A 20,952-nucleotide genomic window follows, 5' to 3' on the forward strand; every position below is an offset into this window, starting at 1 on the left:
ATGTGAATGTGTAAACTGTGATAAAATGCATCTGCATCTTCTGATACTGAGTGGCTGTGGGTTCAGTCCACTGTGTGTGTCTCCGGTCTTCCAGAGGACATTCTCTGTCCAGAAGGTGGTCAGATCCACCTCTCCAGGCTGCGATGCTACTGGCTGTCTGAGGTGACCTTGCCCTGGTCTGAGGCACAGGATTCATGCAGAAAGACTGATGGAGGAGATCTGGCAGATGTTCAGACCCTGGAGCTGCAAACGTTTATCCAGCGGTCATTTCCAGTGTGAGTCTCCAGACGACGCTGTCCATGTGTCCTTCTGTAGCACAGGTGTCAAACATGCGGCCCGGGGGCCAAATCCTGCCCACCAAAGGTTCCAGTCCGGCCCTGGGATGAATTTGCAAAAATTACACTTCAGATAGAAACAATCAAGGATGTTGAACTCATCTGAGTTCAGGTTCCACATGCAGGACAATGGGTACGGTTGCATGATGTTTTTTAAATCCGATTTATTTTTCGGAACTAAAGTATTTTCTCTTCTGTTTCCATGGAAATGTTAAACCTGAATAAAGGTTTACATGAGGTATTAATGAGGTAGATCAGTGAGCAGAAGGGTTTGTGCTGCAGCGCTCAAGTTGCCTTGTTCTCACAGCCCTTCTGTTAGCTTAGCTTAGCCCTTCTGTTAGCTTAGCTTAGCCCTTCTATTAGCTTAGCCCTTATGTTAGCTTCGCTTAGCCCTTCTGTTAGCTTAGCTTAGCCCTTATGTTAGCTTCGCTTAGCCCTTCTGTTAGCTTAGCTTAGCCCTTCTGTTAGCTTAGCTTAGCCCTTCTGTTAGCTTAGCTTAGCATAGTCACTGCATTTCCATGGTCACACATATCCAGTTTTTTAAAGGTGATTTGTCGTCTTTTGTCAGGGATTTTGTGAAATCCGATTCTCTCTAATTATTTCTTTAGATCTGCGACTTACTGCACTCATAAAATTGTAACGTGAGGGTTCGTTGGTGGTTAATAGTTCATTCTTGATAAAATGAGACTGCAGGATGGAGACGGATTTCTTCATACAACAGTGCTTTACCGTGTATGTCTCGTGACAGCTACCACACTTCCTGAAACAACAACTCACATGACCAAAACCGGCCAATCAGGAACTAACAGTACCTAGACCGGTAAATGTAAATGATTTAGAAAAGGCACATTCAACACATTACTTTAGATGCCTATATACAACAAATGAAAATAATTAAATGTGTATATGCGTAAATAATAATTCTGCAACATGAATGTAAATAGTTATTTGTGTAAACACTGTCAATGTATTTTTTTTAACAAATACCTGAGTTAACTTATTCCCTGTAATTTACTCCATTGTTAAACCTTACATTCCTTCAACATAAATTATTTTAACTTCTGAGCCTTACACAATCTGTGGACTGTTGTGTTGACGGAAGTTGGAAAATCTTTTTGTAGAAGGGATGCATGCGCTAAATTAGCTTTGCTTTAGCATCTTAGCTTTGCATTAGTTTGTATTTCCCAGATTGTCTTCCTGCAGTAAGTCACATGACCATGATCTGAGCCTCAGTTTGTGATCATATTGACCCCAGCGGACTAAAGGAATGATTAGGGAGAACTGAACTGACCCAAATCACTCCTAAAATACTACAAATCACCTCTAAAAGCCTGGCTACGTCTGAGCAGAGGAATGAAGCCATTCTGCTAAGCTAGGCTAAGCTAAGCTAACGTTAGGGCTGCAGTTCAAACTGTTTGTCCCACTTGTGGAACTCATTAGTTCAGGACAAATGAATGAATCCAAAGCCACTGTTGAACTGTTCCTTCAGGGTTTTCCAGGCTGGTAGATCCCATCAGAATATTCCACTGGAACGCTTTGGGAAGACTAGACTGCAGTGCAGATTCTTCCACCGGCGCAGAATGTGTGCGTCATCGCCACAGGACAAGACACTGAGCATGTGCAGAATGGAAGGAATAAAGTCCAAACGGAATAAAGGCTTTACATGTCCAGGAAGAATTTAGAGCGCAGTTAAAAGAGGATTAAACCACTGACTTTAATCAGGTTTAAATTTAATCTGAACTTTTCTTTTTCAACTGGAATAAGGTGTTTACATGGACATCTGGAATAGGATCCAACCTGTAATCAGATTAAACCAGGAAGAAAAGTTGTCATAACGCACAGATTGTGATCTCAACTAAAATAATAGCATAATAACCTATAAATAATAACTCCAACTTTTCTTAGTTTAATATGAAAAACATAATATTACATTACACCTATAAATAATGACAACTCCATATTTTTCTCTTTGTTTTAGTGTAAAAACTTACATTAAATTATGAAAATATTAACATTTACAAACTATCCTTTAACAATAAAATGTGAAAAACCTGAAATTTTGTCAGAAAAATTTTAACATTATTCTTCCTGTTATTAAATATTTTGTGCCTTTTTAGATCCAATCCATAATATAAATGCATGTATAAATGGTAAGTTGAGGTGTAATATTGTTAAAATTGCACTTATTTTTCTCAAGAAATCTCAGTTTTTTCAGGTAATTCACATCATTTTTGTTTGGATTGTTTGTAAATGTACATATTTTCATAATTTAATTTTGATTTCACTAAAAGAAAGAGAAACATTTGGAGTCATCATTATTTACAAGTTGTTATGCTATTCTTTCACTGGTCCGGCCCACTGCAGATCAGTTTGGGCTGAATGTGGAACTGAACTAACATGAGTCTGACAGCCCTGCTCTGTAGGCTGACTGATTTATGGAGCATTTTCACTGATTCTATTCACAGTAAATCATCTGTGTGGACATGGATGAGGGGGTCAGAGGACCACCATCATGATGGGGTAACTCCTGCATGGGGGGGCAGAGGCAGTGGGGGTCCACCAGTGTGTCCTCAGATGGTTCTGGGGACGCAGGGACAGGTCAGGACGTCCACGTGTTCTGGACGCTTTCACTTCCTCTGTGAAAAACAAGTAACAGGTAAGATTTTTCCTAGAGAGACAATTTAACCCATGAAGACCCAGCACTACTTTTATGTCAGTTCCCAAGTGAGAAGCCATTTGAGTCATTTTATATGATTTTTTTTTCTGTTTGTTACCTCCGCCAAGGAGGTTCTGTTTTTGCCAGGGTTTGTTTGTTTGTTTGTTTTGTTTGTCTGTCCGTTAGTGTGCAACATAACTCAAAAAGTTATGGACAGATTTGGATAAAATTTTCAGGGTTTGTTGGAAATGGGATAAGGAAGAAATGATTAAATTTTGGTGGTGATCGGGGGTGGGGGGGCCCACGGGGGGGGGCCACTGATCAGCCTTGGCGGAGGTCTGCGCTCTCCGAGTGCTTCTAGTTTGTTTTTTTCTTCTTCTTTTTTTTTTTTTTAAATATTAGTGGAACCAATAGGGTCTTTTCATCTGCGCTGGTATTTATTGATTATTTATTGCTGATTATTTAAATGCATTTATTCGTAGTTGCATTCAATAGTCCTGTATTTGTGCACTGATTTATTTAGGTATGTCACATTGCACTTTGCTTGGCGTGGCATTCACTGTTTTAGACTCATGTTCATTCAGGTTCCACATTTAGACCAGTATGAGCCAAAGTGGATCAGAACGAGGCAAATAAAAACAGAATAAACTAGAAATAATGACAAATACAAATGTTTCTCACACCAACACACTAAAAATACACTAACGTATACAAAAAATATGCAAAAATACACTAAAACTCTGACAGAAGCCATTTTAGTTATTTTATATGAATTTTTTGTAGTTGTTGTTATTGTTTGTTTTTTTTTAATATTAGTGGAACCAATAGGGTCTTTTAGTCTTTCCGTCTGCATTGGTATTTATTGATTATTTATAGTTGATTATTTAAATGCATTTATCCGTAGTTGCTTTCAGTAGTCCTGTATTTGTGCTCTGATTTATTTCTGTTTGTCACATTGCACTGTGGATGTGGGCTGATGTCCGTGATAAGCTCCAAATGAATTGCCCGTATGGGATAAATAAAGTTTTCTGAATCTGGATCTGAGATTTTCTCTATATTTAACCTTTCTTAAGTGATTTATCACCATTTATTTACAATATTATCCTATGTATTTTCTATTTCAGTAGTATAAATCATATATTTTCCTATATTTATTAAATATAGGCAAAATATCTTCATCAGCATCTTCATGATCATAAAAGCTCAGATTACAGTTTAAGGTTTTTATATCAATAACAAAAAAAGTGACTTTTTCAGTAAAATCTCTCATTATCTGAACATAAACCCAGTGTGTCCATCCACTGTCATTGATCCAACTCCATGGGTTTTACTGGTGAATCAATGTTGTAGAACAGGGGTGTCAAACATGCGTCCTGGGGGCCAAATGCGGCCCCCCGAAGGGTCCAGTCCGACCCGTGGGATGAATTTGCAAAGTGCAAAAATTCATGTCAAACTAATTTTAGTTCAGGTTCCACATACAGACCGATATGATCTACAGTCAAATAATAACAGCAGAAGAACCTACAAAAAATAACTCTATATTTTCTTCTCGGTTTGATGTGAAAAAAACTGTATTTCATTATGTCTGTAAATAATGACAACTTGAAATTTTTGTCTTGTTTTTAGTGCAAAAAATAACATTAAATTAACATTAAATGAAAATATTTACATTTACAAAGTATCCTGTAACAGTAAAATGTGAATAACTTGAACAAATATGACCGACCTGAAATGTTTAAAGAAAATTAAGTACAATTTTAACAATTTTCTGCCTGTTACTGAGTGTTCAGTGTTTTTGTAGTTGTAGTTGAGGCATAATATTGTTAAAATTGCACTTATTTTTGTAGGAAATTTCAGTTTTTCCAGGTTATTCACATCTTTCTTGTTTGGATAGTTTATAAAAGTAAGTATTTTCATAATTTAATGGGGTTTTTTTTGCACTAAAACAAAGACAAAAATTTGGAGTTGTAATTATTTATAGAATATTATGTTCTTATTTTACTGGTTCGGCTCATGTCAGATCAAATTTAGCTGAATGTGGAACTGAACTAACATGAGTTTGGCGCCTCTGTTGTAGAAGATGACGGTGTTTCACTACGGAGCCTCTGAACTGGATGTTACATGACTGACGTGGGTCATATGTGATGACCATGAAAAGATGACAAACTGTATTTTACACCAATTATTGACATGGATTGACAGGATTAGTGGATCAAAAGGTATTAAACATTTTAGATTGGTAGATGGTTTTGGTCGGTGATGGATGTTTGGGTCTTTATGGGTTAAAATAAATTTCAGACAAAAGCTAACTTTAATCTCTGAAGAATCAAAGACCACTCCTGTGCATGTGTGTAAAATGTTGCTTGTTTGTGCAGAGTCTGTCCCGTCTACACACACTTACCTGACCGGACCGCTTCTCATGACTGGCGTCTATTCTCACGTCCAGATGTGGACGCTCCAACATCCAGATGTGGGTCAGTTTACAGTGGAGGTCAGTGGTGAATCACTGGACAATGACTGATTTGGGGTAAAAACGGTGACTTTAGATAAATAAATGCTAATCTGTGAAATATAAGACTGTAATGTACAAACACAGTCCAGAAATCTTTGGACGCTGTGTAACTGTAAATAAAAACAGATGGTAATGATTTACAAATCTCATAAACCTGCATCTGACAAAATTTACCATTTTAAGAAATCAACAGTATTTTGAATTTGATGATAGAAACACATCTGCAGAATGTTTGGGTCTTTTAACAACAGTGTGTAAACACCTGCGAGCTGACAAGACCAGGTACTGGACTGTAGGAAGAGAAAGGATGGAGGACAGATGTTTAAAGATTCTGGGTCTTTGTTACACTGTAAAAAAAAAAAAATCTGTAATTTAACAGAATTTTCATTGCTTATTTGTCATATTTTTCCTGTATTTTTAAGATACAGGAAAATATCAATGAAATGACAAAAACAGACTGTGATTTTACATGTCAAATGGAAAAGAACACGAAAAAACTGTAACTGTGAATAACCATAAAATTTATTAAAAAAAAAAAAAGTTTTCTTTTTTCACGGAAAAATACAGTTCAAATACATTTACAAATGTATCATAATTTCACAAATATTTCTTTTTTATTTATGAGATTAAACTGTTAATTTAAAGTTTAATACTGAAATAAATAAATAAATAAATAAAACCAGATAAAATTTCTGACAGTTAATTAATTAAAAAAGAAGTATTAGTTCTGTCAGTTGAACCAGACTTGTTTGTTCATTTACAAATATCTTGTGTAATTACAGGAGGTTTCACAACAAAAATGTTGAATAAATGTATTTTTGTGAATGTATAACATGTATAAGCACTGATAAACTGTCCAAATACAGTTTTTATCAGTGGATTGGACAACTGAGTCTCACTGAAAATTATTTATATAGATATTTATAGGGAATTGGATTGTTTTAATACATGAAAATATTCTTTATTAAACATTAAAAAGTCAAAAAAAAAAAAAAAAGAAAGAAAAAAAAAAGAAAAATCTCATGTAAAGTTAGGGCAAAAAACTGTATTTTAATTACGGAAAATTACCGTATTTTTATGAGATGGTTATTTTCTGTTTTTTTACAGTATTTTTTTTTTTACAGTGTAGATTAGTCATTTCATGATGACAGATGTTGTCATGTGGTCATAGGTGTGGACTGCAGACAGGTCAGTTCTTCTGTTATGAACGTGTGTAATCTCTAGTATTCTTTAAAGAACAGAATTAAAATCATTCAGTTAAATGAGGTGGTTATTTTGTTAACCCTTTGTGGGGCAAATGTGGACAAACCCAGCGATGGGTTCATAAAGCATCATTCTGGATTATTTTAAATTGACTGTGGCGTTGTCTTTTCTTTGTTTTTTACTCTTATTATGTTTTTCCTTTCACTCTAAATCCCTCCAGTGTTTGACTGATAAGAACATGTTTTTCACAAGATATAGGGATGAGGGTTATTAACTGTCACCATATGTTCACTGTTGTTTATGTATATATTTCCTTCCTTGAGTCAGTTATTATTTGTTTATTTATTCTCCAGCACAAGTAAAAAAGGCAGTGGCAAAAGATTATATGTGTATTTGTATGTTGTGTATATGTTTAAACATATATATGTGTATATGGATAAATATGTGTGTGTGTATGTGTGTTTGTGTGTGTGAATAGATATATACATATAGAAGAGTAATGTAAAAGGAAGAGGAACATATATTATTAATAATATTGTAGGGAGAGGGGGTGGGATTAAATAAGTTGCACTTCTTCCCACTCCTTTTCAGGTAAATGTAAATGGAACTATTGTGCTTTTCTTCTGCCTAAGATTGTTATGATTCTTGATATTTGTATGATTATGTATGTTTTGCTAGAGCATATATGTTACATTTCATTGCATGTTCAGAATAAATCACTAAATCACAATTCAGAAATCACTGATATATTCAAACTGCTTTACAAATGTTGGAATGTAGTCGTTTAAATGCTTCTCTTTCTTCTGCTTGGTGGACGTTGGCAGATGCAGCTCTTCCCAGGTGTGTGGTTCAGTCATGCAGGTCAGTTAGTGTCTGTGGAACTGGTGGTCCAGCCCAGCCCAGAATCCTCCCTGGCCCGGATCCAGATCCTCCGACCCTACTGCAACCCCAACCACCACTTGGTGCCCCCAGGTATATGTAGACCACAGGTGTCAAACATGCGGCCCTGGGGCCAAATCTGGCCTGTGGGATGAATGTGTGAAATGCAAAAATTACACTGAAGAAATTAACAGTCAATGGTGTCAAAACCATTTTTATTCAGGTTCCATGTGCAGATACATACAGACCAGTTAGTTCTCAAGTGGATCAGAGCAGTAAAATATTATCATAATATCCGATAAATAATGACAACAGCCAATTTTCTCTTTGTTTTGGTGTAAAAAATTTAAATTACATGAAAATGTTTACATTAACAAACCATACTTCCACAAAAAATTTGAATAACCTGAACAAATATGAACAAACAGAAATGTCTGAAGACACAGGTGTCAAACATGCATCCCGGGGGCCAAATCTGCCCCCCCCCACCAAAGGTTCCATTCCGGCCCTGCAGGATGAAAGGTCATAACTGAACCTGAACAGTCCAGGTTGAACAAATCCTTTTGGTTCAGGTTCCACATACAGACCAATGGGATCTACAGTCAAAAGAACAACACAATAAACCAGAAAGAATGACAAACACACATTTACTGTGAAAAATTATGTGGAAAAAATTTAAGTGAAAAAAATCACATTAAACTGTGAAAATATTTACATTTACAAAACTGTTCTTTCACAATAAAATACAAATAAATACATAAATAAAAACACAGATGAACAACCTGAACTGTGCAGTTTGAACAATATTCTGCCTGTTCCTAAATGTTTGGTGCATTTATGGATCCACTGGGATCTGCAGTTGTGTTCAGAATAACAGATGGAATATTGGAGAAACTGTTCACATTTTAGTTCAAACTCCAAAATTTTCACAATATTCTGCCTGTTCCCAAATGTTTATGGAACACTGTGTGTAAATGTACATGTAGAAATAAGAAGTCCAGGCAGAATATTGTTAAAATTGCACAAATTTTTCAAATTAAATTTCTGTTTTTTCAGGTTTTTCACATCTTTTTTGTGAAATGTAAATATTTTCATAATTTAATTGGGGGTTTTTTGTACTAAAACAAAAAGAAAAACTTGGATTCGTCATTATTTATAGGTCATTAAGTCATTATTTTACTGGTCTGGCCCACTGCAGATCAAATTGGGCTGAATATGGAACTGAACTAAAATGAGTTTGACAGGCCTGTCTTAAGAAAAGTAAATGTAATTTTACCAACATTCTGTTATTAAATATTATGTGTGTTTGTAGATCCACTGTGATCTGTAGGTTATAATGTACATGTGTAAATGATAAACTGAGGCAGAATAATTTTTTAAATTGCACTTATTTTTCTTAAGACATTTCAAGTTGTTCCTATTATTCAGATCTTTAAGGACCCTTTGAAGATGTAAACATTATCATAATTTAATTTAACTTTTTTCACTGTTATTATTTTACTGGTCCGGCCCACTTCGGATCATATTGGACTCAATGCGCTCCCTGAACTAAAATGAGTTTGACAGCCCTGATGTAGACAGAGCACCAGGTCCTGGCTGAACAGGACTCCTGTGTGTATGACTAGGGTGGTCCAAAAATTTTTTTTCAGATTGTCTGGATTCGAACCCTGCATTTGGTTCCATATCTGACCAAATTACTTCGGTCCAAATTTAATGCAAATTAATTAATATTCAGAGGTGTCACAGACAGGTGCAGATGTCTCTGTACACTCTAACAGAACTATCCAGATGAATAAGGCAGATTAGAATAATCTGTCATTTTATTCTCCAAATCAAACTGACACTCACATAAAAATGTTCTTTAGAAAGTCCAACAACCACTGTTGGTTTATTGAAATGACCAAAAATGTTCCTGTGTTCTTTGACAACTTGTTGCCAGTACTGTTTGTGATCTGCATTTGTTGTTCGGCAACAGTTGAAGTCTGGAATAAGCTCCGCCCCTCTGTCAGTGACATCATTGACAGCTTTAGTGGAATGCCCAGTTTTCTCCTCCTTCTGAAAGTCTGCATCATCAGCCCAGTCTACTGGAGGAACTGTTCAGAATGTTTGTGGCAGATCCAAAGGTTCAAACAAACGCATGGTGCTGGTGGAGACAAAAGCCCTGATCTGCTTCCCTTCACAATCTGATGGATGAAGGACATCCCAACGCTTTAGAGGAACCAAAGAACCTGCATTTAACATCATGGTGTCCACCATCAGCTGCTTCTGCTCTGGTGTCACACTGGAGTCACAGAATGGACCACAACCAGTTCTACACTCCAGTACCACAGATGTGGGCGGAGTTACTTCATCCATATATTTACTCCAGTACCACAGATGTGGGCGGAGTTACTTCATCCATATATTTACTCCAGTACCACAGATGTGGGCGGAGTTACTTCATCCATATATTTACTCCAGTACCACAGATGTGGGCGGAGTTACTTCATCCATATATTTCCAGCTGAATCCCTCAGACCTTGGTTCTGATAGTTCTGCTCTTCTCTTACAGCTCAGCTCGTCTGTGCTGAAAATGAACAATTAGTCCATTTACAGGAAACTTCCAGCAACTTGTGCAACCTCTAAAACATCTTCTTTTTCTTCCAATTTTTTTCCTAAATCATCTGTTGAATGACAAAACCTAATGCAGGGTTCTAACTGAGGTGATCTGAAACTGTATTTTTACCAGGAGTGTTGGACCACCCTAGTGTATGACCTAACCATCCGTTGTCCTCTCAGGTTGCAGCTCTCTTCTGAACCCGTTCAGCTGCTGTTCTGCAGTACCCATGTGTAACAGTACGGGGGGCTGCAGCCTGGGTCAGTACTGGTGCCACCTGCTGGAGGCCTGTGTGCCCGTCACCAGGCCCTGCAGCCCCTACGATTCAGCCGGAAAGATCCGAGGCTTCGCTCTGCCGCCCAGATACACTGCAGTTCCACCATTCTACCACCCGGTGGCAGATCTGTCTCTGAGAATAAACCCTGCGTCTGCTCGCAAACATATAAACGTGAGTATTATCATGTCCTGAGGGTCAAAATACAGCACCTTTTTTTTTTTTTTTCAAATGTTTATTCAGAACAGCCATACCAGACACATACATGACATCAACCACACCAAGTACACTGATCTCTCTCTCTTTTTTTTTAAAGGGTTAGGGTTAAGAAAAATCTGTAAAATGAACAGTGAAAATTCTGTTAAATTACAGATTTTTTTTTTTTTTTTTTTTACAGTGTAGGCTCCAACAGTAGGCATATTGATTAGTTATTTAATTGATCATTTTAATTTGCTTTAGCTAGCCCCTATTTATCAATTAAACTATTTATTTAATTACTTAATTAATTAATTGATTATTTTCCATCAATAAAGGTGCATTTAACTCAACCTTTATCAAATGGGATAAATTCATCAAATGTGGTGATAAAATGTGTTTCCTGTAACATTGACTTTAAACCAGGGTTCTCAAACTCATTTTCCTTCAGGTTCCACATTCAGTCTGATCTGATCTGCAGTGGACCCAACCAGGAAAATAAGAACAGAAGAACCCAGAAATAATGACAACTGACAATTTATGTCTGTGTTTTAGTGTAAAAAAAACTATTAAATTATGAAAATACTAACTTTTATAAACTATCCAAACAAAAAAGATGTGAATAACCTGAAAAAACTGAAATTTCTTCAGTAAAATCAGTGTAATTTTCTCAGTCTTCTTCCTCCACTTCTCATTAGTCCATGTGCATTCTGGATCAGATCTCCAAAGACACTAAACACTGAGGAACAGGAAGAAAAGAGTTCAAACTGGACTGAATTTAATACAGACATTTCAGGTTGGACACATTTGTTCAGGTTAGTCACATTTTATTGGTACAGGAGAGTTTGGAAATGGAAAGAGTTTCAGAATTTAATGCTATTTTTTGCACTAAAACAAAGACAAAAATTTGAAGTTGTCACTATTTATAGGCATAATGTAAGATTATTTTTTTCACATCAAACCCAGTAGAAAATATGAAGTCATTATTTTTTTGTCAGTTCTTCTGTTGTTATTTTACTAGAGATCATATTGGTCTGTATGTGGAACCTGAACTAGATAGATAGATAGATAGATAGATAGATAGATAGATAGATAGATAGATAGATAGATAGATAGATAGATAGATAGATAGATAGATAGATAGATAGATAGATAGATTATTAATCCTGAGGAAAATTTAATAAACTAAAATGAGTTCCACAGCCTTGACTGTAGAATTTTTACACTTTGTAAATTCATCCCAGGGCCCAGATGGGACCCTTTGGGGGGGACACATTTGGGCCCCGGGCCACATGTTTGACAGCCCTGCTTTCCACCATAGTGATTGTCTCCACATGTGCATGTGTTCCATCCACAGCTGGTTCTGCCTGATAAACCCACAGTGGTTTATCCTGATGACATAATCGCTGTACAACACACTCGTGAGTCTGGAACCTTCCTCCACTGCCGTACCAACGAGGCCTCGCTGAACTGCCCCTGGTGCCAGAGCTACCTGTCCATCAGGGGGGAGGAGCGGGGGGGCTGGTGGGAGGGAGGCGTCACGTCCCCCTCCCACAGAGGCCAGTGGGTGGACGGGGTGGTCTGTGATCTGAGGATGCTGTACGTGGACACAGAGCACATGGATGCGTTCGGCTCCACCCACATGGACACGAGCACCGCCTCCGACGTTCACACCCTGACTGATGGTCCACCTCTGAAACCTGGGCTCAGTCTCATCCACCCTGCACCAGATGAAAACAACCAGATTCATGTCCAGGTAGGGATGGGAATGGAGAACTGGTTCTTCTTGAGAATTGGATCCCAGTAGTTCGATTCCTTGGAATCGTTTGCCTGCTTAACGATTCTGCTTATCGATTCTGCCTTCGATGTGCAGGCGCAATGACGTCACACGTACGCTGCATTGTTTTGGTCAGAACGTAGACAACATGGTGTTGAGGCAGAAACAGTTTAAACAGACCACACCAGGTCTAAACAGACCACACCAGGTCTAAACAGACCACACCAGGTCTAAACAGACCACACCAGGTCCAAACAGACCACACCAGGTCCAAACAGACCACACCAGGTCCAAACAGACCACACCAGGTCTAAACAGACCACACCAGGTCCAAACAGACCACACCAGGTCCAAACAGACCACACCAGGTCTAAACAGACCACACCAGGTCTAAACAGACCACACAAGGTCCAAACAGACCACACCAGGTCCAAACAGACCACACCAGGTCTAAACAGACCACACCAGGTCTAAACAGACCACACCAGGTCTAAACAGACCACACCAGGTCCAAACAGACCACACCAGGTCCAAACAGACCACACCAGGTCTAAACAGACCACACCAGGTCTAAACAGACCACACCAGGTCTAAACAGACCACACCAGGTCTAAAACAGACCACACCAGGTCCAAACAGACCACACCAGGTCCAAACAGCCCACACCAGGTCTAAACAGACCACACCAGGTCCAAACAGACCACACCAGGTCCAAACAGACCATACCAGGTCCAAACAGACCACACCAGGTCTAAACAGACCACACCAGGTCCAAACAGACCATACCAGGTCCAAACAGACCACACAAGGTCCAAACAGACCACACCAGGTCCAAACAGACCATACCAGGTCCAAACAGACCACACCAGGTCTAAACAGACCACACCAGGTCTAAACAGACCACACCAGGTCTAAACAGACCACACCAGGTCCAAACAGACCACACCAGGTCTAAACAGACCACACCAGGTCTAAAACAGACCACACCAGGTCCAAACAGACCACACAAGGTCTAAAACAGACCACACCAGGTCCAAACAGACCACACCAGGTCTAAACAGACCACACCAGGTCCAAACAGACCACACCAGGTCCAAACAGACCACACCAGGTCTAAACAGACCATACCAGGTCCAAACAGACCACACCAGGTCCAAACAGACCACACCAGGTCTAAACAGACCACACCAGGTCCAAACAGACCACACCAGGTCTAAACAGACCACACCAGGTCTAAACAGACCACACCAGGTCCAGCTGAACTCTGTCAAAGCTTCCATTTCTTTTAAAGGGTGGAATCCCTCCAGTCTGCTCAAACATTTGTCCACATGTGATTCATTTACAGGAATGTCACATATTTGATTCGATACTTAGCGACGCTTGTGAATGTAGCGGCAGAGTGAACGCCGGGCCCAACAAACATCGTACCCAAATACAAGTTTCCAAAGGTAGAGGAAAGGAAATGAGGTGCACAACAACAGGAGACAAGCCGAGCTGAGTCGAACCAGTTCCACGTAGTAGAAATGCGGCAATAGAGGAATTAGTAAAGAGTCTGGAGTTTCACTTTCACTGCCCCCCCCCAAACCAGACCATATCATATGTCATATCTGTTCTTATTACTTGCACATACTGTATTTGTTCTATTTTCTGTGCAGATGGAAATATAAAAGACAGTTAATGCAAACACACCTGTTTGAACTCTTTTATTCCCTCACCCAATGAGAATCGATAAGAGAATCGGATCGATAAGCAAAATCAATAATGGAATCAGAATTGTTAAATTCTTATCGATTCCCATCCCTATGTCCAGGTCAACATTCCCACCCTCATGGTCATCAGGGTTCCATCTGGAGACCAAGCCCGGAGCTCCTGGTCATGGCCGGTGCTCCAGACCGGGGTCCCCTTCCTTCCATCCTGTCCTGGGGAGGTGGACCAGATTCAGGCCTCCTGCGGCTGCACAGACGCCTGGTTCTCCTCTGTGACTCTGCTGTTGTCCTCAGTGGGAGTTCACCAGTTGAATATTACTGTGACAGATCCACTGACCGCTCAGAACATCACTGTCCTGGTCTGTGGATACGAGGCAGTGAGTGGGCTCACAGTTCAGCCTCATGGATGTCTGAGGATGCTTGTAGACACATCACAGGTGAGGAGAAAAAAAAACACAACAAAACCTCCTGCACTGTAAAAAAAAAAAAAAAGGAAAAAAACAGTGTTATTCCAGCAGCAGGGGTGCCGAAAAAATACTGTTAAATAATGGAAAATAACCATCTTATAAAAATACAGTAATTTTCCATAATTAAAATATAGTTTTTTGCTCTAACTTTACATGAGATTTTGGAGATTTTTTTTTTTGACTTTTTAATGTTTATTAAAGAATATTTTCATGTATTAAAACAATCCAATTCCCTATGAATATATATATAAATAATTTTCAGTGAGACTCAGTTGTCCAATCCACTGATAAAAACTGTATTTGGACAGTTTATCAGTGCTTATACATGTTATACATTCACAAAAATACATTTATTCAACATTTTTGTTGTGAAACCTCCGACACAAGATATTTGTCAATTAACAAACAAGTCTGGTTCAACTGACAGAACAAATACTTCTGTTACCGTTAACTGTCAGTAATTTTATCTGGTTTTAATTTTTTTTTTCTTTTTTTTTTTTCACAGTATTACACTTTAAATTAATAGCTTGAAAAAATCAAATAATATGTAATCCACTTATTATGTAGTATATTGAAAAAATAATAATTTTTTGTGTTTTTTACATCCCCCCCCCAAAAAAGGTTTGTTTCCATTACAAACACAGCATTTAAAGGGTTAAAAAATGTGACAGTTATTGAGTATTTGGTATTTTTATTTATGGCTCAAGTTGATGAAATAGAAAAAAGTGTAAAAGAATATAAAAAAAAACCAAACTGTATGGACATTTTTTTGGCATTATTCCACAAGCGTGCTAAAAAGGCACACTTGGTGCTCAGTAAGGGCCTTAGTGGACGGGATACCAGAGGGATAATCCCTAAGAAAGTGGGACAGAGACAACCAGAAATGTAATAGCCTCACTGTACCTTGTTTGATGGTGAATGTGTTTTTAAATATGACCACTGTGAGGAATATGTAACAGATTAATGTGACTAGAAGATGTTGTGTCTGTTATGCGTCAATCATAACAAAATTTAAAAAAAAAAAAAAAAAGGAAGGCTATCTAGAACTGGTATTGTACGGGTTGGTTGTTTGGGCCCCATTTACAGTGGAAACACTCAAACAGCATTGTGAACTGTTCCCTACAGACCCATACAAGTCAGTAAAAACACACTGTAATAGGCTGGGACCCTGGCTGCAAAATTAAACTAATGCAGAAATATTTTAAATTGTATACTCAGTTCCAATGAAAACGCAACACTTGAAGATTCTTATATTTCTTTAAAATCGATGAGGATTTTTATTCCATAAGCTCTTTGGAATTAATCATAGGCCATTTCTATACAGTAAAAATAAAAAATCACATCCAAATTTGTTGACAAAAAGTAAGGATAAAGAAAGAAACTGAAGGACCCCCAAAACCAACAGTCCCAAAGTGGTCCTGGAGGTGCTGCAGCTCAGTGTAGCGGTCCTGGAGGTGCTGCAGCTCAGTGTAGCGGTCCTGGAGGTGCTGCAGCTCAGTGTAGCGGTCCTGGAGGTGCTGCAGCTCAGTGTAGCGGTCCTGGAGGTGCTGCAGCTCAGTGTAGCGGTCCTGGAGGTGCTGCAGCTCAGTGTAGCGGTCCTGGAGGTGCTGCAGCTCAGTGTAGCGGTCCTGCTGTGGCGTGGTCACAGGTGCTGGTCCAGGACCAGGTCTGTCTGCAGTTGTCCAGTTTCTTCATGCCTCTGTTGCATCCTGACTATGGTGGACACATCGCATCCAAAACGGCGCCACCTGCCGAGCAGAGATTCCGGCCTCCAGGAGCCCCATAGCATGGCATCTGTGGTCAGGTGTCAGTCTGGGCATCGCTGAGTTATTGCAAATGATTTTGGTGCTTTTCAGTTTGCCTTTATACACAGAACATGAGCACTCCTGAACTGACCACAGTTCCTTAAGTTGAGCCGTTCATTGCTGAGCGATGACAAAAACAAGTCTTATGAACGCAGACAAGTTCATTCAAGCGTGACAATAGTTCAACCCGTCTCAGGCTGTTAAGAAACTGTCTGGGATTATCTTCTACAGGTGAAACTGAAACATACTGATGCAGCTCAGGAACAATACAACACATTCAAGTGTTGGGTTTTCATTGGCACTGAGTATAATACTACTGATGATGTAAGAAATGTTGCAAATACGTATTATTAGTCTTTGCTTCCAAAATGCCTCAGAGATGTTTTTAATTTCATTTCTCTCAACATTTTTTTTAAAATTTTTATTTGTATCCATAACTATGACTTTAAATGGTCTTTCAAAAATATTTTTCATGCTCTGACTGTAAATAATAATATCCTACCATAACTAACCATCTACTTTTGTCACATCTGACTGAGGAAGAAAAATCTACCATTAAACTTTAAGGAAATATTGATGTTTATAAACTATATGGACATAAATATTGGGACACATCACGTCTACAGCTGTGAGACGTCCTGTTCATGAGGATTTAACATAGAAACATCAGTATTGATAATCAATGTGATATTTATCCGAGTATAAAACTATATTCTGACATTTGTCTTTATTGTTTTGTATTCCAGACCCCTGTTAGAAAAGAAACACCTGAATTCAATGTGTCCACATACTTTTGTCCATTTGTGTATGACTTAGGCAATTATCCTATGACTCTAACGATCTGACATTTATGATATTGTCTCAGTCTTTTACAGCCACAGTGGAGACGGGTTCCTCAGTGACGTTCACATGGGTGATTGACAGCCTGGACACATTCGCTTATGAAGGTGACTCGTTCAGCGTCGTCTTCAGGAAAGCGGCTGAATACAAACTCAAAGTAAGTTATGTTATTGTCCTCAACACTGGTGCTCTTTGTGACCAGTACCACTAATACACTAATATACTTTGTGCTAGGTGACGGCGTCCAACCCTGTGAGCTCGCAGACCCAGTTCGTCGTCCTGACGGTTGATGAAATGACACCAGTGACTGAACCAGAGTTCCTCGTTGTCAAAGAAGCCGTAGCTGTCGATGCCACACAACTGTACACTGTCAGGGTTAAAGCGGACATTTCCCTGCCAGTCTCCTTCAGGTGAAAACCTTTACAGCAGGGGGTCAAACTCATTTTAGTTCAGGGGCCACATACAGACTAAAAGGATCTAAAGTGGGCCGAACCAGTAAAATAATAACAGAATAATATAGAAATAATGTCAACTCCAAACTTTTCTCTATGCGTTAGAGCAAAAAAAGTAAAATTAAACAATGAAAAGGTTTCTATCTACAAACTATCCTTTAAAACAATGTGATTAACATGAACAAACTGAAAAAAATCAGTGTAATTTGAAATAATATAAATTATACAATAATAACTTCTGAGTGAAAAAAGTAAAATTCCGTAATGAAAATATTTACATCTGGGAATTGTACTCAAACTTAACATGAACAAACATGAACAACCTGAACATTCATAAGTAAAATAAGTGCAATGTTAACAATTTTACGCCTTAGTTTATCATTTATACATGTCAATCACAACTTAGAGATAACAGTGGATGTAAAAATACACAAAACATTAAAAAACAGGCAGAATATTATTAAAATTCTACATACTTCTCTTAAGAAATTTCAGGTTATTCACATTTTTTTTTATAAAAGGCTAGTCTGTAAATGTAAACATTTGTGTAATTTTCCTTTTTTTTTTTTTTTTTTATACACTAAAACAGAGAGAAATATTTCCAATTTTGATTATTTAGAGGCTATTATGATAGTATTGTACTGGTCTGATCCACTTTAGACTGAAATGACCTAAATTGATTTTAACATCCTTGATTGTTAATATCTTTTCTTTACTATTCTATTTTTGCAATTTCACAAATTCATCCCAGGGGCCTGATTGAACCCTTTTGTGGGCTAGATTTGGCCCCCAGGCCACATGTTTGACACCTGTGCTTTACAGTATAACTCTATATTTTTCATGTAAGAAATCAGTAATTATTCTTATTAATTATGTCTTAACTTCTCCAAATATAATATTCCTTGCGGTGTGCTTATAATTAAGGATTGTGAATCTGGATAAAAACATTTTTTGATCAAATCACGAACCACCGTTTAACCCATAAAGACACCAGCCTCCACTGGTGACCAATATCACCTACTGATACAAAAAGTTAAATACCTGTTGATCCATTAATCCTATCAATCCATGTGAATAATTGGTGTACAATACAGTTCTTCATCTTTTCATGGTCATCACATATGACCCATTTGGACGTTCAGAGGCTCCTTAGTTACCGTGGAAACGCTGTCCTCTTCTACAACATTAATTCTCCAGTCAAACCCATGGAGTTGGCTCAGTGACAGTGGATGGACACACTGGGGTTATGTTCCGTTCATGAGAGACTTCGCTGAATAAGTCACTTTTTTCAGTTTTCTCTGTTTTGAGATAGTAACCCCCAACTTTAATCAATCAATTAATCAAATTTTATTTATATTGCGCCAAATCATAACAAAAGTTATCTCATGACATCTACTACTCGTACATGATCAGTGAATCAAATACAGGAAAATATATGATTTTTACTTAAAGTGCAAATTACAGAGCATAATATTTGAAAAAAAATTGATAAATCACTGAAAATAGAGGGAAAATTCACTGGGAACTGCTACAAAATTAGCTCTAAGTCTTTATGGGTTAAACTTGTGCATTTCTTCTCAGTTTTGACATGCACCATACAGTGCAGACATACTAGACACTGACTAAAAAGATCAGTTCTTCTACGATCTATCATGACTTTTCAACCAAAAATCTTATCCGTCCATTCACACATTTAGAGGCACAATAGTGAATGTCAAGGTTAAAAAGGTTTAATGGTTAACATGCTTTATTGTCCCTGTAGGAAAATGCGATCTTTGTGTTTTACCCATCCTAACACACACACAGTACCTAGCATTAGCATAGCAATTAGCATTGGCATGTATACATTTATGAAGGTACAATATTCATTTGCAATTTGTTGTTTGTGTTTGACTGATAATATTTCTTCTTCTGTTTTGATTCACTAACTTTTCTACTTTTTTGGACAGTACATGGTGGGTAAATGAAACGTAAACTAATACACCTGTTTTTCACCTGTTCCATTGACCTCAGTCTTGCATGTTGTAGCTAACTCATGCTATTCAAAATCTCTCTTTTGTCCAAACGTCCTTGTCGAAGCTGTTCACCATGCTACTGTGCTAGGGAACAGACATAAAGGAGTTTATTCAGTTAAGAGCAAGGTTCTAATAGTTTTGGATTTTTCATTATACTGTAGTTTTATTTAGTTTAGACTTTTTTTTTTTTCTAATTCAGTTCATTTTAATTTGTTTTTAGAGCAGGTTTGCTAGTTTTTATTAGTTTCATTTTCTTCTAAATGCTTAGTTTTAGTTTAGTTTTATTTTTTTCATATCTTTTATCTTTTTCTCTGTTGTATTCACATAAATCCCAGACAGGACTCTGCTGATTTCTCCCAACTTTAGTCTCTATGTTTCCAGGTAGAGTGGGGACCAGAAGACGACTCTAAATGACAAGTGTCGTACAGTGCCGCGAACTAAAATTGCTAGAGCAAAATAAATCAATTTCATATCAATCCAAGATTGACAAAGATGAAAACGAAGGGAATTTTATCCATAATTTTTAAGTTAGTTTTATAAGCACACAACAGTGTCAGTTAGTTACCGTTTTTTTCTTTTAATTCTAGTTTTTATTTATTTCAGTTAATGAAAATGTTTTTTCCATTCTAGTTTTCGTCATTTCGTTAGTTTTCGTTAACGATAATAACCTTGGTTAAGAGTTTTGTGTCACAATATACATCTGTATGTGATAGTGGTTTATGTGATTTCCCCTTGAATTAGACCTCCATTAGAAGCTCTTGAGGTTTACAAACAGGAGTATGATGACAAAAAAATGACACAATCTTTACATTAAGTTCATCAGTTGTGGACATCTGGAAGACTGATCATGTAATAATAAGACCAGACCACCCATATGTACCAAGGTTATAATAGTTTGGGATTTTTAATTATAGTTCAGTTTAGTTTAGTTTTGACTTTTTTTTTTCTCTAATTCAGTTTGTTTTAATTAGTTTTTAGAGCAGGTTTGCTTGTTTTTATTAGTTGTCGTTTTTTCTGAATGCTTAGTTTTAGTTTAGTTTTAGTTTCAGTTTTTTCATATATTTTTTCTTCCATCCTATTCAAAGAAATCAGTGAGGTGACCCTGGACCCTTTATTTGTGGGTGGGGTTAGGGCGGCTCTGACTGAGCACACACACAAACACATGTAGAGTCGGATGGATACATTCCCTACAGCAGGTTGGAGGGGGTCATGCAGGTGGAGGTGTGATCCATACACAACG

At 37.8% G+C, this 20,952-nt stretch overlaps 1 protein-coding gene across 1 annotated transcript in view; it reads left to right on the forward strand.

Moving 5' to 3' along the window:
- pkd1b (polycystic kidney disease 1b) overlaps positions 1 to 20,952 on the forward strand; it is a 120,994-nt gene that overhangs the window by 1,228 nt on the left and 98,814 nt on the right. The window contains 9 exon segments of the mRNA XM_030163302.1: positions 95 to 275; positions 2,801 to 2,991; positions 5,367 to 5,482; positions 7,531 to 7,678; positions 10,364 to 10,629; positions 12,008 to 12,406; positions 14,238 to 14,570; positions 17,271 to 17,402; positions 17,510 to 17,655. Coding sequence (XP_030019162.1) covers positions 95 to 275; positions 2,801 to 2,991; positions 5,367 to 5,482; positions 7,531 to 7,678; positions 10,364 to 10,629; positions 12,008 to 12,406; positions 14,238 to 14,570; positions 17,271 to 17,402; positions 17,510 to 17,655 — 1,912 coding nt within the window.

Source organism: Sphaeramia orbicularis, chromosome 19 (assembly GCF_902148855.1).
Source record: "Sphaeramia orbicularis chromosome 19, fSphaOr1.1, whole genome shotgun sequence".
In the NCBI taxonomy this organism is placed as follows: domain Eukaryota; kingdom Metazoa; phylum Chordata; class Actinopteri; order Kurtiformes; family Apogonidae; genus Sphaeramia; species Sphaeramia orbicularis.